The sequence below is a fragment of the Balaenoptera musculus genome, chromosome 19 (assembly GCF_009873245.2).
Source record: "Balaenoptera musculus isolate JJ_BM4_2016_0621 chromosome 19, mBalMus1.pri.v3, whole genome shotgun sequence".
In the NCBI taxonomy this organism is placed as follows: domain Eukaryota; kingdom Metazoa; phylum Chordata; class Mammalia; order Artiodactyla; family Balaenopteridae; genus Balaenoptera; species Balaenoptera musculus.
The window spans coordinates 15281667-15297289 of record NC_045803.1 but is presented as its reverse complement, the minus strand read 5'-3'; the positions used below and the strand labels follow the sequence as shown (position 1 = coordinate 15297289).

Below are 15623 nucleotides of genomic sequence, written 5' to 3'. Positions count from 1 at the left end.
CATTTTTCCTTCATGTTACGAAAATGTAAATGCCGTTCTTTTTCTCCAGTGGTCAGTTTATCTATGGTTTGGATTAAGTTTCTTCCCATTTCTTTTTTTCCATTTCGATATTTGTAAATTTCATCTCTCTAAAAAAACATTTTTGACCCTGTTTTTCATTTTACCTGCTATCTCTTGAATTTTTCTTATTTTGCCTAGTTTCTCCTTGCTTCTGCATATTCTTCATTAATTAACTCTTTTAAGCAACATTTATTGATTTTATAATTTCATTTTAGGTTAAGAAGGGTTTACAAAGAGTCTGTAATCCATTGAAACTTGGTATTCTCTCCTATGACTGGAGCATTTTCATAAATTTCTGCAGAGTAGGCTTTACGTTAAGAGAAGGCCTAATAGGCTGCTTTTTTATGGTTTCTTGCTACAGTGAAGAGGAAATAGCAGGAGAGAGGTTAGGGCTATTGGAAGACAATGAGGAGAGAGTACAGTGTCATAGAAGACAAGTCCTGGCTGTCAAAAGGAAGCAAGGGGTATATTTGGCAACTAGATGGTAATTGATGAATTTTCTGTTATGGTCAGGAGTCAGGTTGAAATAACTTACTCTTGGAGCTGCTTTTTTATTGGAAATATCAAGGAAAGAAAATAAATTTTATTCCCTTATTGGAATCATGTTTCTAAATTCCAGAACCTATATTGATGTTTTAAAATTGTTCTTTTTCCGAGCTATTGATATATGGAAAAACTTGAATGAATCTCAAGGATGTTATGCTGAATGAAAAATGCCAATCTCAAAAGTGTAATTGACATATAACATTCACATACTATATGAATTCATTTATACAAAATTCTGGAAATCACGAAGTTAGAGATTGAGAACATATTAGTGGTTGCCAGGGGTTAGGAATGGGCAGGGAGCGGTAGTGGTGGTGGTTATGACTATAAAGAGATAGCATGAGAGAGAACATCTTTGTGGTGATGGACTATTTCTGTATCTTGATTATTGTGGTGATTACAGGAATCCACATATGTGATGAAATGACATAAAACTATACACATATATTGTGCCAATGTTTATTTCATGATTTTTATATTGTAGTATAATTATGTAAGATGTATTCATTGGGCAAAACTGGGCAGAGGGTACACAAGACTCTCTGGAGTATCTTTGCAAATTCCTGTGAATCTATAATTATTTCAAAATAAATGCTTTTAAAACTTACTTTGTTCTATAAGGTATATACAATTTTCTCTCGTATTTTTATTCCCTAAATACTACCACGTATGTTTTTAATTTTAGTTTATTTTTACGTATTATGATTATACTATTATATATTAAGGTTGTTCTACATTTCTTGTTACTGAAGTTACCACTCTTGGTACACATCAGTCATTCCTGGGATTTTTCTGCATTAGATGATACTTATATTTCAGATATGAGATTCCTTAGCCAAAGGGTTCAAAGTTAGAAAATCATGTGCCCAACTAATTTAAGATACTTCATTGAAAAAAGTTATTTTAAATCATACAAAATTATATGAATACTTTAAATAACCTGTGCTATTTATTTATAACCCATAACTGTTTCATCCATGTTTCAGTAGAGGGCCATGACATGTTCTCCCTAATTGCAGTTCTGCCTATTCTTTCTTATATCAACCATTCCAATAATTCATTCTCCTAATTTCTTGTTTCTGTTTTGTTAAAGGGAGTGGGAATTTAGGCAGTCTAACTGTAGATGCTTTATTTTTCCCAGCCTTTAAAAAATTTTTTTTATTGAGCTGTAATTGACATACAACATTATATTGGTTTCAGGTATACAACATAATGATTCGATATTTGTATACACTGTGAAATGACCACTACAATAAGTCTAGATATCCTCTATCCCCATACACAAAATATGCCATATAATATTATTGACTATAACCACCATGCTTTGCATTATATCCTCATGACTACCTTATGTTATGACTACTGGTTTGTACTTCTTGACCCTCTTCACCCATTTCGCCGAACCCCCCACCCCTTTGGCAACCACAGTTCTGTTCTCTGTGTCTATGAGATTTGTTTTGCTGGTAAGTTTTTGATTACTGATTCAATTTCCTTACTACTAGTAATCAGTCTATTCTGATTTGTATTTCTTCATGATTCAGTCTTGGAAGATTGTATGTTTCTAGGAATTTATCCATTTCTTCTAGGTTGTCTAATTTGTTGGTGAATAATTGTTCATAATAGTCCCTTATGGTCGTCTGTATTTCTTTGTCATCAGTTGTAACTTCTGTTTCATTTCTGATTTATTTGAGCCCTGTCTCCTTTTTTCTTAGTGAATCTAGCTAAAGGTTTGTCAATTTTATTTTTTTAAAGAACCAGCTCTCAGTTTCATTGATCTTTTCTAGTATCGTTTTTTTTTTTTTTTGGCTGCACTACATGGCTTGTAGGATCTCAGTTCCCCAGCCAGGGTTTGAACCTGGACCACAGCAGTGAAAGCCCAGAATCCTAACCACTAGACCACCAAGGAACTCCCTCTAATATCTCTTTAGTCTCTTTTAGTGAGACTAGTCTCACTATTAGTCTCTTAGTCTCTGTTAGTAATTAGTCTCTATTAGTCTCTTTAGCGATCTTTTATTTCCTTCCTTCTACTAACTTTGGGCTTAGTTTGTTGTTCTTCTTTTTCTAGTTCCTTTAGGTGTAAGGTCAGATCGTTCATTGGAGATCTTTTTGTTTCTTGAGGTAGGCCTGTATCACTATGAACTTCCCTCTTAGAACTGCTTTTGCTGCAAGACATCGCTTTTGGTATGTTGTATTTCCATTTTCATTTGTCTCAAGGTATTTTTTGTTTTCTCCTTTGATTTCTTTTTTTAATTTTTATTTATTTATTTACTTATTTATGGCTGTGTTGGGTCTTCGTTTCTGTGTGAAGGCTTTCTCTAGTTGCGGCAAGTGGGGGCCACTCTTCATCGCGGTGCACGGGCCTCTCATTATCGCGGCCTTTCTTGTTGTGGAGCACAGGCTCCAGACGCACAGGCTCAGTAATTGTGGCTCACGGGCCTGGTTGCTCCGCGGCATGTGGGATCTTCCCAGACCAGGGCTCGAACCCGTGTCCCCTGCACTGGCAGGCAGATTCTCAACCACTGCGCCACCAGGGAAGCCCTCTCCTTTGATTTCTTCGTTGACCTATTGGTTGTTCAGGAGCATGTTATTTAATCTCCAAATATTTGTGATTTTTCCAGTTTTCTTTTTGTGATTTGTTTCCCATTTTATACTGTTGTGGTCAGAAAAGATGGCTGATACGATTTCAGTCTTCTTAAATTTATTGAGACTTGTAGCATACTATATGATCTATCCTGGAGAATGTTGCATGTGCACTTGAAAAAAATGGATACTCTGCTGCTTTTGGAAGGAATGTTCTGTATATATTCAGTTAATATGGTCTAATGTGTCATTTAAGGCGCATGTTTCCGTATTGATTTTCTGTCTGGATGATTTATCCATTGATGTAAGTGGGATATTACAGTCCCCTACTATTATTGTATTGCTGTCAGTTTCTCCCTTTAGGTCTGATAATATTTGCTTTATATGTTTCGGTGCTCCAGTGTTGGTTGCATAGATATCTACAAGTGTTATATCTTCTTGTTGTATTGACCTGTTTATCATTATGCAATGCCCATCTTTGTGTTATATTATAGTCTTTTTTAAAAAATCTATTATTTCTGAAATAAGTATAGCTCCTCCAGCTTTTTTGTTGTTGTTGTTTCCTTTTGCATGAACACTCTTTCCATCTCCTCACTTTTAGTGTGTGTGTATTCTTACACCTGAAGTGAGACTCTCATAGGCAGCATATAGATGGGTCTTCTTTTTTATCCATTCAGCCACTATACGTCTTTTGAATGATGAATTTAATTCATTTACATTTAAAATAATTATAGATAGGATATACTTACTGCCATTTTGTTAATTGTTTTCTGGCTGTTTTATGGTTCCTCTTTCTTCTCTTGCTCTCTTCCCTTGTGATTTGATGAATTTCTTTAGTTTTTTTTTTTTTTCAAATTCCATTCTCATCATCTTTTCTGTATTTATTATAGATTTTTGCTTTGTGGTTACCATGTGTGTGCATGTGTGTGTGTGTGTATGTATATGTATAGTCTACTTTAAGTTGATAGCAAGTTAAATTGAATGCAGTCTAAGACTCTACATTTTTACTCCTCTCCTCCCACATTTTGTTTCTGATTTCATATTTTACATCTTTTCATTTTGTGTATCCCTTTACTAATTATTGTAGTTATAGTTATTTTTATTACTTTTGTCTTTTAACTTTTATGTTAGCTTTATAAGTGATTAGTCCACTACCTTTACTAGATATTACCTTCACCTGTGAGGTTTTTTTTCATATGTTATAGTGTCCTAATTAGTGCCCTTTTCCCAGCTTAAAAAAGTCCCTTTAATATTTCTCGTAAGGCTGGTGTAGTTGTAGTGATCTCCTTTAGCCTTTGCTTGTCTGGTAAACTCTTTATCTCTCCTTCAATTCTGAATGATAACATTGCCAGGTAGAGTATTCTTGACTGTAAGTTTTTTACTTTTAGCACTTTGAATATATCATGCCACTCCCTTCTGGCCTGCAAAGTTTCTGCTGTAAAATCTGCTGATTGTCTTATGGGGTTCCCTTGTGTGTAACAAGTTGTTTTCTCTTGCTGCTTTTAAAGTTCTCTCGTTATCTTTAATTTTTGACATTTCAATTATATTGCATCTTGGTGTGGATGTCTTTCAGTTTATCTTGTTTAGAACTCTCTGGGGTTCCTGGATCTGGATGTCTGTTTCCTTCCCCAGGTTATGGAAGTTTTCAACCTTATTTTTCACAATAAGTTTTCTTTCTCTCTCTCTCTTCTCCTGGGACTCCTATAATGTGAATGTTGTTCTTCTTGATGTTGTCCCATAGGTCTGTCAAGCTATCTTCAGTTTTAAAAACTTTTTTTTTTTTTGCTCTCTGTTAGGGTGAGTTTCACTACCCTGTCTTCTAATCACCAGTCCTTTCTTCTGTTTTATCTAGTCTGCTGTTGAACACCTCTAGTGTATTTTTCAGTTCAGTATTCTTCAACTCTGTTACTTCTGTTTGGTACTTTTTTATATTTCCATCTTTGTTGAAGTTCTCTCAGTGTTCATTCTTCTCCCAAGGTCAGATGCTCCTCAGCATTTTTATGACCATTACTTTGAACTCCTTATCAGATAAATTACTTATCTTCATTTCATTAAGATATTTTTCCTGGGATTTTATTTTGCTTTTTCATTTGGAACATATTTCTTTTTCCCTCATTTTGCTTGACTCTTTTTTTTTTGTTTGTTTCTATGTATTAGGTGAAACAGCTACCTCTCCCAGTCTTGAAGGAGTGGTTATAGGAAGACTAGGGCTGTGTTTCAGTCTGCTGTCTGTGCAGTACCCTGGGGGTAATAGCCTGCCAAGAACTCTCTGATTGTTTCAATCCCATGGAACCTAGAAACACAAGCCCCCCCTGGCCCTCAGAGCCAGGTATTCAAGGGATGTCCCCTTGGATGTGGGCTTGGGTATGTGGACGTCCCCCATGTTGACTCGACTTGTGTTGGGTGGGGCTGCAGAGGGCACCAGGCTGGGGCAAGACTGCCCAATGGGTTGGGTGTGGCTGTGGGGACACACCAGGCTGGGCAAGCCCAGTCACCAGCTTGGGTGGGACTGTGGAGAGCACATCCCACTGGTGCTAGCAAAGTAGAGGGAGAGTGTAAAGTGGCACCCGCCAGCACTTCCATCCCTGGAGACAGTTACAACAGATCCCAGCAGATACTTTAATATTAGCAAAAGGATCTCCATATATGGTTTAGGCACTTTGCAAACTTCTGCTTTTTCCCTGGGTCTTGGGGTGTAAGTCTGTGCACAAGCCCTTTAAGAGCAGAATCCCCATTTCCTATAGCCCTTTGGTTTTCCTGGACATAAGCCCCATTGGTTTTCAAAGCCAAGCATTTTGAGGGCTCATCTCTCTAGTGTAGGTCCTAAGGTTTGGGGTGTCTAATGTGGGGCTTGAACCCTTTGCTCCTCATAGGGAACTCTGTATTTGTGAGATCCCTCCCAATTGTGAGTTGCCACACCAGGGGTGGGGTTTTTGGAAAGACTACTTGTCTACCTTTCCTGCCTGTCTCAGTGTGGCCCTTTGATCCTTTGCTGTGGAAGAGCTTTTCAGTTAAGTGTCAGGTCTTTTTCAGAGGGTATCTGTATTTAACTAGATTTGATGTGTCTGTGGGAGGAGGTGAGTTCAGGATCTTCCTATGTTTTCATTTTGAACTGCCCTCCTATTTTTTTCCAGTCTTTATGATTGAGTCTCTAAACTACTAACATAAAATTTGTAGACTTCTTGAATGAGTTTTGTAGAGCATTCAGCTTAGTTTTCATGAAAACAGACAACCTTTCTCTCATATTTCTTTACATAATGTTATTAAAAAATATAAATAAAATATCAGGAACAGTTGGTATAAACAGGTTTGGAAGCAAACAGCTGATTCATGGTAAGCACATGGGCATCCTAGAGGTAGCTACTACTTGAATGCTTTTGTATATTGTGGACATTAATCCTTGTGTTTTCTTAAGGATTGGAGGGCATTGGTTCATATGGAGGTCAGGAACAAAATAAGTTTCAGTGTAGCCTCACTAAAAATGGGTCATTTTTGGGCTTCCCTGGTGGCGCAGTGGTTGAGAGTCTGCCTGCCAGTGCAGGGGACACGGGTTCGAGCCCTGGTCTGGGAAGATCCCACATGCCGCGGAGCAACTAAGCCCGTGAGCCACAATTACTGAGCCTGCGCATCTGGAGCCTGTGCTCCGCAACAAGAGAGGCCGCGATAATGAGAGGCCCGCGCACCGCGATGAAGAGTGGCCCCCACTTGCCACAACTAGAGAAAGCCCTTGCACAGAAACGAAGACCCAACACAGCCATAAATTAAAAAAAAAAAAGGGTCATTTTCAATTAAAACCTTCTAATAATTTAATAGGATAAAGGCTATTGATTTCTAGTGAGGACAGATATTTCCCCTGAGTTGTTTACCGATTTGCTACTCATATTTATTCAATAACTGTCTGCTCTGTGCTTGATTTATCTGTATCACTTGTTGGCTTAATACTTTTTATTTTTAGTGTGAATGGGCATTCACATAAAGAAAACACTAATACACTAGTACCTAGTTAGAGTGACTAAAATGATATTTGTTTTCTTTAGGATTTTAGTTTTCTTTTATTTTGGTCCTAAAATTTTTATTTTACAACTTAATTGAAGTATAATTGGAGATAATAAACTCCACATATTTGAAGTTACAATTTGATCTGTTTTGACATGTGTATGTATCCATTAAATTATCACTATAATCAAGACAACAAACACTTCAGTCATTGCCAAATTTCCTTGTGTCCCTTTGTTATCCATCCCTTCTTCCACCTCCATCTGAAAGAAATCACTAACTTGGTCTCTGCAACTCTAGTTAGTTTATATGTTCTAGAATTTTATATAAATTGACTTATACAGTGTATACTTTTTGGCCTTGTTTCTTTTGCTAGCATAATTTTCAGATTCATCTGTTGTTGTGTGTATCAATAGTTTATTTTTTATTTCTCTGTAGTATTCCATTCATGGGTATGCGGTAATTTATTTATTCATACACCTGTTCATGGACATTGTTTTTAAAATTCTCAGCCATTATCTTTTCAAATATTGCTGCTTCTTCCATTCTTCTCTGTGTAAGTTTCCACTTACACTTGTGTTTAATCTCCTAACTGAATCTTCTATGTCATAATGCTTCTCATGACTTTTCCAATCTTTTTCTCATAGAATTTTTCTTTTGACCTATATTGGTTTCTTGTTCTCTGATGAAATGATCAATTTTATGTTTTAGCTTCTTGAGCATAGTTATTTTTAAACTCTATCTCATAAGTCCAATATCTAGAATCTTTATAGGTGCATTTCTGCTATCTATTGTTTCTATAGTTTCTATATTCATGTTGTCTGGTTATTTCTTTAATTTCGTGCCAGACACTGTTTGCAAAATGTGAAACTAATCACTAGGATATCTTCCTTTATAGAGAATTTCTGTTCGCTTTTACCAAGTTCTGAAGCATTTTTGTTATCTCAATCTGTTGCCCTCCTTGGTCACTGGGATAAATTGAAACTGAGCTGTAGTTCCTGTGTAGGTCTACCTCTGTTTTACCCACATTCCTAGGTTATGGTCCTTCAGTTATAACTCATCATGAGAGATGTTTAGGACGCCCCCTGTAGACAGACCCTAGATACCAATCTCTGTTACTTTAGTCTTGAGAACATGTCATATGTTCTATCAGTCTCTAAGCCAAATGCTAATACCAGTACAAATTCTTTTTTTCTTTTATTAGAGTATAATTGCTTTACAATGTTGTGTTAGTTTCTGCTGTAGAACAAAGTGAATCAGCTATGTGTATACATATATCCCCTCCCTCTTGAGCCTCCCTCCCAACCCCCCTAGTACAATTTCAATAGTAGAAATTGGATAGGCCCTTCAGCATATTCAAATAGTAGCAGTTGTAGTATTTTCTTGCTTTGTTCTTCTTTAATATTTTACCAATAAATTTGATATCCCATGGAGATTTGGTAAAGGTCACTTGAGAAACGGCTTGAAAGCATAAAATCGAATGGATGAGCAATACTATAAACTCAAGATATAAATAAAACAAAAACACCTTGGTTGGGATCATCTGACAAAATATGACTTGACTAATAAGCACAGTGGAGAAAATGAGCAGGGCAAAGTATTTAAATGTGCATAGGCAAATGGAAGAATGAGTAAGTAGGTATGATTCCATTTCTCTGAGCTAGCATGGATATGCTTTTGTTTCCTCTTATCTGTACAGAAAGTAATGTGGAATTATGTGTACTCGTTTCAGTAGATATGGAAGGGATTAGACAATGAGGTGTATTACATTTCTATCACATGATGCCAATTGTGCTTCCTGATCCCTGATTTTTGTAATATTATCCTTTACTCCCTCCTATAACCGCCCCCCTTTGCTTTTTTTTTTTGACGTGTAGTGTATTTTTTTTTAATAGTAATCTTTTATTTATTTATTTATTTTTATATTTATTTTTGGCTGTGTTGGGTCTTCGTTTCTGTGTGAGGGCTTCCTCTAGTTGCGGCAAACGGGGACCACTCTTCATCGCGGTGTGCAGGCCTCTTCGCTATCGCGGCCTCTCTTGTTGTGGAGCACAGGCTCCAGACGCGCAGGCTCAGTAGTTGCGGCTCACGGGCCTAGTTGCTCCGCGGCATGTGGGATCTTCCCAGACCAGGGCTCGAACCTGTGTGCCCTGCATTGGCAGGCAGATTCTCAACCACTGCGCCACCAGGGAAGCCCCTGTATTTTTTTTTTACAGAATTTTTTTTAATACCTAACATGTGCTAAGTGTTGATTTACCATACTGGGTAAAACATTCTTAAGTCTTTAAATTGATATCCCATGATTGGGGTAGTACCTGCACTTATTTTTTTGTTGTTGTTGAACTCCTCAGATGAAATTGACCTGAACAAAACTTTATATATATATTTTTTAAATTTATTTATTATTTATTTTTGGCTGTATTGGGTCTTTGTTGCTGCACGTGGGCTTTCTCTAGTTGTGGCGAGTGGGGCCTACCCTTTGTTGCGGTGCGTGGGCTTCTCATTGCAATGGCTTCTCTTGTTGCGGAGCACGGGCTCTAGCCTCGTGAGCTGCAGTAGTTGTGGCATGTGAGCTCAGTAGTTGTGGCGCATGGGCTTAATTGCACCCCAGCATGTGGGATCTTCCTGGAACAGGACTCAAACCCATGTCCCCTGCATTGGCAGGTGGATTCTTAACCACTGCACCACCAGGGAAGTCCCTGAGCAAAACTTCATATATTTAATCACCTGCCTCAGCTTTTTTACTTCCTTTAAATTTCTATTTATTTCTTGCCCTTTTTTCATATTGCCCAGAATTTGAGAATTTGTTAAGCCATTCACATTTCATGTGCTCTATTTATTTTATTTTATTTTATTTTATCTTATTTATGTTTTGTGGCTGCGTTGGGGCTTTGTTGCTGTGCGTGGGCTTTCTGTAGTTGTGGCGAGCGGGGGCTACTCTTCGTTGCGGTGCACAGCTTCTTATTGTGGTGGCTTCTCTTGTTGCGGAGCACGGGCTTTAGGCTCACGGGCTTCAGTAGTTGCAGCACATGGGCTCAGTAGTTGCGGCACATGGGCCCTAGATCGCGTGGGCTTCAGTAGTTATGGCACATGGGCTCAGTAGCTGTGGTCGTGGGCTCTAGAGTGCAGGCTGAGTAGTTGTGGTGCATGGGCTTGGTTGCTCTTCGGCATGTGGGATCTTCCCCGACCAGGGATCAAACCCGTGTCCCCTGCATTGGCAGGTGGACTCTTAACCACTGCGCCACCAGGAAAGTCCCTGCTCTATTTATTTTAGGATTTACTTCTTATATCTACATTGGAAATTTTAGTTCTTTTTGAATAGTAAAACAGTATGAATTTGTTTTCTTATTTTTCAGACATGCAATCCAGGTGTAAGACCAAGACATCACCAAAAAATGACATTTTTGACAGAGGATTACCTCAGTGGGAAATAATGGAAATTTGTAAAAAACATAGCCTTGAATGTGTATGTTTTAATGGTGATTGGGAAAGCAAAGGTCAGTTTGAAACACAACAGGAAAACCAGGAAGAATGTTTTAAGCAGATGATACTCACCTGTGAAAAAATTCCCACATTTAACCAGCACACAACTTTTAATCTACTTCAGAGACTTAATACAGTAAAGAAACTGAATGAATTTAAAGGGTGTAGGAAAGCATTTTGTTCTGACACAGACTGTATTCAACATCAATTAATTCACACTGGTGGAAAATTTTGTGCCGGTAAGGAATGTGAGAAGACCTTTCTTCCTGATTCAGAACTTACTCAATATCAGACAGTTTACACTGCTAAGAAAACATATGAATGTAAAGAATGTGGGAAGGCTTTTAGTTTGCGCTCAAGTCTTACTGGTCATAGGAGAATTCATACTGGTGAAAAACCTTTTAAATGTAAGGAATGTGGGAAGGCCTTTAGATTTCATTCACAACTTAGTGTCCATAAGCGTATTCATACTGGTGAGAAATCTTATGAATGTAAAGAATGTGGCAAGGCCTTTAGTTGTGGCTCAGACCTTACTCGACATCAGAGAATTCATACTGGTGAAAAACCCTATGAATGTAATGATTGTAGGAAGGCCTTTAGTCAGCGATCACATCTTACTAAACATCAGAGAATTCACACTGGTGAAAAACCTTATGAATGTAAGGAGTGTGGGAAAGCTTTTACTCGTGGCTCACACCTAACTCAACATCAGAGAATTCATACTGGTGAGAAATCTCATGAATGTAAAGAATGTGGAAAAGCCTTTATTCGTGGTTCAAATCTTGCTCAACATCAGAATGTTCATGTTGGTAGGAAACCCTATGAATGTGAGAAATGTGGGAAAGCCTATATCTGGAGTTCACACCTTGCTCGACATCAGCGAATTCATACTGGTAAGAAACCTTTTGAATGTAAGCAATGTGGGAAGACTTTTATATGGGCCTCATACCTTGCTCAACATGAGAAAATTCATAATGAGAGAAAACCGTATGAATGTAAGGAATGTGGAAAGACCTTTATTCATGGTTCAGAGTTTAATCGACATCAGAAAATACATACTGGTGAGAGAAACTATGAATGTAAGGAATGTGGAAAGACCTTTTTTCGTGGTTCAGAACTTAATCGACATCAGAAAATCCATACTGGAAAGAGATCATATGAATGTGAAGAGTGTGGAAAAGCCTTTCTCTGGGGTTCACAACTTACACGACATCAGAGAATACATACTGGTGAGGAGCCTTACGTATGTAAAGAATGTGGGAAGTCTTTTATCTGGGGTTCACAACTAACACGACATAGGAAAATTCATACTGATGCAGAACCCTATAAATGTAAGGAAAGTGGCCAGATCTTTAGTCACCATTCTTATTTTGCTGAACAGAAAATTCACAGTGGTGAGAATCTTTATCAATGGAAAGATTATGGGAACACCATTAGTCATGACTCATACTTTGCTCAACACCAGAGTATTTACACTTTTGAGAAATCCTATGAACGTAAAGCTTTTGAGAGGGCATTTTCTCCAGACTCTCACTTTATTTCACTCTTGTGAAATCTTGTGATATAAAAATGTAGGAAAAATCTTTATTCATGACTTGTTAATTGATGTCAGTTAATTCCTTCTTTTGAGAAAGCCTGTAGTGTAAATAACATTGGAAGACCTTTTGACAGAGCACGTGACACACTCAACAGCAAAGAATTCCTAATGCAATCTATATTAATAGAGGAAAGCTTTACTGATTGGTTATCAATTATAGAATATCAGGGTAAAGTCCTACAAGTAAGATGATAGTGTGAATCCCTTCTGAATCATTCTCAAAAGATTCTCCACATCATTGATATTATGCTGCATAGAACTGAAGTCTAACTCATGTAGGGAAACTTTCCATCACTACTTAAATCTTGTTGCAGTTCCACAAAATCACACCAAAGGTGAATTTGTGTTTTATAATTAATCTGGAAAAGCCTTAAGCTGTGTCATACAACTTATTTGGTATGTCTTAGTTTCAGTACCTCTTACCTCCTAATTTTTTGGAAAGTAACTTAATACTATGTTTGCTTACTTATTAGATTGTAAGGGTTAAATGAGTTTGAGGATTTAAATGACTTAATGACCATCATTAATAATAGTATTAGACCATTTCTATGAGAGGAAGACCTTAAGAGATTATAGACAAATATGCCATCTGTATGTATGTCTTATTGAACAGCAGAATGTTAATTCTGAAGAAAAACTGGTAAAATCGAATGAAGCAAAGAAAGCTTTGATTCAGTATTAATTTCATTTTCTACATAAAAAAACTCATACTATAAAGAAAGCCTTATGGTTTTCATGAAAGTGGGATTGTTGAGTGCTCAGCATTTTTTAAGGCATTTGGAAGGGATTTGTTTCTAACAAATTTCTAAAGCCAAATGGCATAATCCATTTTATCTCCACAATTAAATTTTGGAAATTAGAAAATAGCCAAATGAATTCTGACCTCTTGGAAGTTTAGTGCTACATATATAAACAATTCTCAGATTAATGAGTAGATCAAAAGTGAAATTACAGGCAATTTGGATGTGAACGATAATGAGACTCCTGTAAATCAAATCCTATGAATGTGGCCACAGCACTTCTCAATGGAAATTGCTCTGTGTATAAAACCAAGAAGATTGAAGGCAGTTTATTTCTTGTCACCACTGTATCTCCAGCTCTTAGAACAGTGCCTGTCATATTCTGGGGTCCAAATATTTATCAAGTTAAATAATAATTACTCAAACAAGCTAGAATAAGAGCAAATGCCTCCAAGTGAATTGATGGAAAGATTTAATGAAAATAATGCAAAAATCATGGAATAAAGAACAATACTAAAGGATTTTTATTTTAAATCAAAAGTTTCTTTGAAGAAAATTATTATTTACTAGACTTTGGCAATGCCTCCACATTTTAAGAAAGGAGAAATGTGATATAACCATATGTTTAGAGGAATTTTTAAAGGTCATGTAAATATATATAAACTATTAGACACAAGTTTTTAAATGTAGAAAATAAAGTTTATTTTCTAGGAAAACATTATCTTAAGTGATTAAAATTTGAGAGTAAATAAAAAGGGCTAATTGGAAGAAAACTTTAAAAAAAAAAAATGGAGGACCAGATAATTGTATAGGCTACCCCCTGAAGGAACAGAAAATCCTATGGAAAAATTGTTCACTCATGCTAAAAGACTAAATAACATAATTCTGATAATAAAATTAGATGTAGCCCTTGAACAACATATTCCAGAATAATTTCATTCATGAACATACATGAAAAAAAACAATATGATAGTCAAATGATATTTACTCAGAATGTTTAACCTCTGATCTGGATGGGTGGTAATTCTACAGTTTAAACAACAGCAAAATATGATGAAAATGTAACCTTCTCAGTTTAGTACTTAATAAGTTTATTCTATGTGCATTTTCTTGGTACCTTTTAGTATTACATGAATTAAGGAATAGTGAATATATGGACATATATTTAGCATATTTATAATTCAGTTATTTAACAGTAGTTAAACAGTATTAGGGGGGCTTCCCTGGTGGCGCAGTGGTTAAGAATCCGCCTGCCAATGCAGGGGACACAGGTTCGAGCCCTGGTCCAGGAAGATCCCACATGCCGCGAAGCAACTAAGCCCATGCGCCACAACTACTGAGCCTGTGCTCTAGAGCCCGCGAGCCACAACTACTGAAGCCTGCAAGCCTCGAGCCCATGCTCTGCAACAAGAGAAGCCACTGCAGTGAGAAGTCCACACACCGGAACAAAGAACAGCCCCCGCTCGACGCAACTAGAGAAAGCCTGCGCACAGCAACTAAGACCCAACACAGCCAAAAATAAATAAATTAATTAATTAATTAAAAAAAAGAAACAGTATTCGGGAACAGTACTTCCCTCCAAATTATTGTCTTCTATGGAATTTCACAACTCATGGGAAAAATAAAAAATTTTTTTGTTATATTGCTTTATTATTAATAAACAAGCTATTTCATTCATGCTGACTTTTTTAAGGTGACAAGTACACTGAGAAAAATAACATTTAGAACTTTCTGGACATCCATATAAAGATAAGTATGAGATATTCCGTTTTCCTTTGGCCTGGACTGCCTTGTTGAGTGTATTATCTACTACTCCTATCTCCTTCATGGTGAATTTCTGGATCTCCTTGAATGCCTGAGGTACGTGCTTCTTGAGCTCCACTCCATTGATATGTTTGTGAATATTGATAATGTCTTCTCTAGCCTATCCTATAGATGACAGAAAGCCCTTAGTTTTTCCCTAACCACCTTTCTTCTCAGGAGCCATTTTACTACAACCATGTTGGAAAACAACTTGTTATAATTAGTCTTAGTGCATCTGGATAAAATGTAGGGGATAAAAGTAGATTCATTCCTGGCAGTGTAAAGCAGGGTAAATTCCCAGCTAATCAAGAGATCTAAATATCCAAAAGGGGGGGAAAAAGAGAAACTTAACAAGTACTGTGAGAAAACATGAGTGAATTCCTTTATAACCTTGGAATTGCAATATCAATAACTATGAATCAAAAATCCAGTAGAAATAAGGAGGGAGAAGTCAATTTTCTGTAGGACTAAAGCAATATTAACAAAGATACAGGAAAATTACAAATTGGAGATATTTGCAACTATATCACGAACTAATAACCATAAAGAGTCTAAAAGTTGAGATAAGAATATAAGTAACACTACATTGAGATACCACTTCATACCAATCAGATGGACAGAAATCCAACAAGGTATTAAAATGTTCTATTGGCAAGACTGGAAAAACAAGGACTCTCACATTGCTGCTGAAAATGTAAAACAGTACAACTCTTATAGGAGGGAATTGAGCAATGTCCATGTGTAATCTCTATGCATATCCCATAAGACCCAGACCCTTGCTTCTATCCTAAAGATACATTGGTAAAATTATAAAATGT

At 36.8% G+C, this 15623-nt stretch overlaps 1 protein-coding gene across 5 annotated transcripts in view; it reads left to right on the top strand.

Moving 5' to 3' along the window:
* The window catches only part of ZNF790 (zinc finger protein 790), a 30713-nt gene extending 16034 nt beyond the window's left edge, over nucleotides 1–14679 (top strand). For 4 of the 5 annotated variants that reach the window (XM_036832840.1, XM_036832838.1, XM_036832841.1 and 1 more), the window contains exon 5: nucleotides 10539–14274. In XM_036832840.1, the coding sequence (XP_036688735.1) occupies nucleotides 10539–12217 (1679 nt within the window). In that variant the 3' untranslated portion in view covers nucleotides 12218–14274. Of the gene's footprint in view, nucleotides 1–10538 lie in introns of all 5 variants that reach the window. The other variant, XM_036832836.1, reaches the window with a different exon arrangement.
* Nucleotides 14680–15623: the final 944 nt, after the last annotated feature.